At 45.3% G+C, this 2,152-nt stretch overlaps 1 protein-coding gene across 1 annotated transcript; it reads right to left on the bottom strand.

Annotated features, from left to right (window-relative positions):
* Positions 1 to 340: 340 nt before the first annotated feature.
* On the bottom strand, positions 341 to 1,915 carry LOC110229249. The gene is made up of 3 exons (XM_021028995.1): positions 1,606 to 1,915; positions 1,388 to 1,515; positions 341 to 1,306 (listed from the first exon to the last, which is right to left on the bottom strand). The coding sequence occupies exons 1-3, from the start codon at positions 1,913 to 1,915 to the stop codon at positions 341 to 343; spliced, it is 1,404 nt and encodes a 467-aa protein (XP_020884654.1).
* Between the last annotated feature and the right edge of the window lie 237 nt (positions 1,916 to 2,152).

Here is a 2,152-nt window from a genome sequence, read left to right as displayed (position 1 = left end):
AACCTCGCAACCGAGAGACCGAGGAAAAATTCCAATGTTTTTTCTTTAAAAAAGGCAAGTAGGTCTGATCAGCCTATCTCTCCTATAATCCTGAACCACTTCGATTAGGAGGACTTTGCAAACCCTCCAGGTAAAATCGATGGTTTCCACCAAGATTAAATATTTCTTCCTAAAGAAATTTTAATCGAAAACCCCCTTGGGCAAATTATTCAAAACAGTAATAGAAGCCCCCTCGGGCAGAAAATTTGGAAAAGAAACAAACGGCCCCATGGCCAACAAAGTGAATTTCATGTCTTTAAATTAAAGGGACAATCCCCACATAAGGTGAATGCAATCACCATCATTCATTCACAGGTGAACCGCCTTCTTCCCTTACTTGACTTGAGACAAGAGCACCCCCAACGTCATCGTCTGGAGTCACGAGAACCACTTCAGGGTTAAGCGAGCTAGCATCGAGAAGAGTCTTGTTCCTCGATTCAACATCGTCTCCCATAATCGAGGAGATGACAAGCCCCTGATCAGAGAGCCCCTGAGCTCGTCCCGAGGAGATTCTATCAACATTGGTTACGAACTCATTAAAATGAGCGCGAGGAGAACCGGTTAACACCATCTCGTCCAAGGACGAACCAATGTTTGGTTCGGTCAATGGAGGAGAATCAGCGAATTCAGAAGCAAACTGCTGTAAATTCAGATATGGCTGAGGAGCGGTATTTAGCTTAGCTACAGTCTCAGCTAGCTCAGCACCAACCGTCTCTTTCTCTTCAGCCAAATTGACTTTTCCGTCCTCTATCTCTTTGATCAAGTCAAGATTACTTTTCATTTCATCGCGTTCGGAGTTAAGCTTGTTCCAAGCTTTGTCTGCAGCGATAAATTCCTGCACAGCAAGAAGAAACTTTTGCCCAGCTCCCTTAACCTCCTTCCGAGCATCATGAGATATTTTGCGAACATCACGATCTTTCAGTTCGGAAAGAGACTCATTTTTGCGTTCGAGCTCCTCAGCAGCTGCTTTAACCTTGTTAAGCTCTGATCTCAGAAGCTCAATCTCGCCTTTTGCGAAGTTATGATCAGCAAGGGCAGTCTCTAGCTTTTGCTCTGTCTCAATCAAAGTCCTCCTTGTCTCCTCGCCGGATCTTTCGAGTCTCTCGATCTCTTCCTGGCGAGCCGAGTCAAGGCCAGCAGATTCCTGCACAAGCCGACAGGAAGATTGCAGTTTTTCAATCTCTCCTTCAGCGGCAACAACTTTCTTGGAAACTTTGGCGAGCTCCTCTTCGTAAAAGTTCACAATGCCATTTACATCCAAAGTTGCCTAATAAAAGAAGTTTCATCGTTAAAAAAAAAATATATGTTTTCTTTCAAAATTGGCTATTTGAAGATGCAAACAGTCAACCTGGGAAGAGAGAAATGAATGACTGATGTACATCTTCTTGATATCAGGCTTCCACCAATCAAAGGATGGAAGCTTCTTCCCAACACGGGTGTGGAAGCACCTAAACATATTCCCGATCTTCTCTTTATCTGGAACAAAGTTAGTTGTGTGAGAATTGAGTTTTCTTTAAAAGAACGGATCTATTAATCTCAAACAACAAAATGATAGTTAAAGGTTACCAGCTTGAGACGAAGCTCTGGCAACCAGTCCTGAGTTTGAAGATGATCGAACCCTAGAGGTATTGCCTCGGGGGCGCCTAGGGGATAACATCCCTGAACCCAGCGGTTCCTTCAAAACAGTTCCTGAATCAGGGTTTGCATCCTGAGCTTCAGCAGGTTCAGGAATTGGAAGATTCGAAGGAGCGGCTCTGCCCGTTCTTGTGCTCTTGGGACGTCCCTGGGGCAGGGGTCCAAGTTCCTCAGCCTTCCTCTTCTTCATAAGAGAAGTGTCACTTGCAAGGCCTTCCTCCTCAACGGTGGCAGCGGCCATGTTGTCTGCTGCTGGGATGGAGGGAGAAGCATTGTGTCTCTGTTGACCTCTTTTGCTTGAGGGCAGTAGCAGAACTTTTAGGAGCGTGGTTCTTGTGGCTGGTTAAGCTCTCTCGTTGTCTAGGATGCTCTTTGCCTCCTTCTTGTAGCTGTAGTGGTGATTTTCAAGTGGTACCTAGTTCCCCACTCCTTTGGATAGCTCTGCTTGTATTTCAGCTCTTTGGTATTGTTCAAGGCA

This window comes from Arabidopsis lyrata, assembly GCF_000004255.2.
Source record: "Arabidopsis lyrata subsp. lyrata unplaced genomic scaffold ARALYscaffold_4, whole genome shotgun sequence".
In the NCBI taxonomy this organism is placed as follows: Eukaryota; Viridiplantae; Streptophyta; class Magnoliopsida; order Brassicales; family Brassicaceae; genus Arabidopsis; species Arabidopsis lyrata.
The sequence above is the reverse complement of the archived record's forward strand: the minus strand, read 5'-3'. Positions and strand labels throughout refer to the sequence as shown.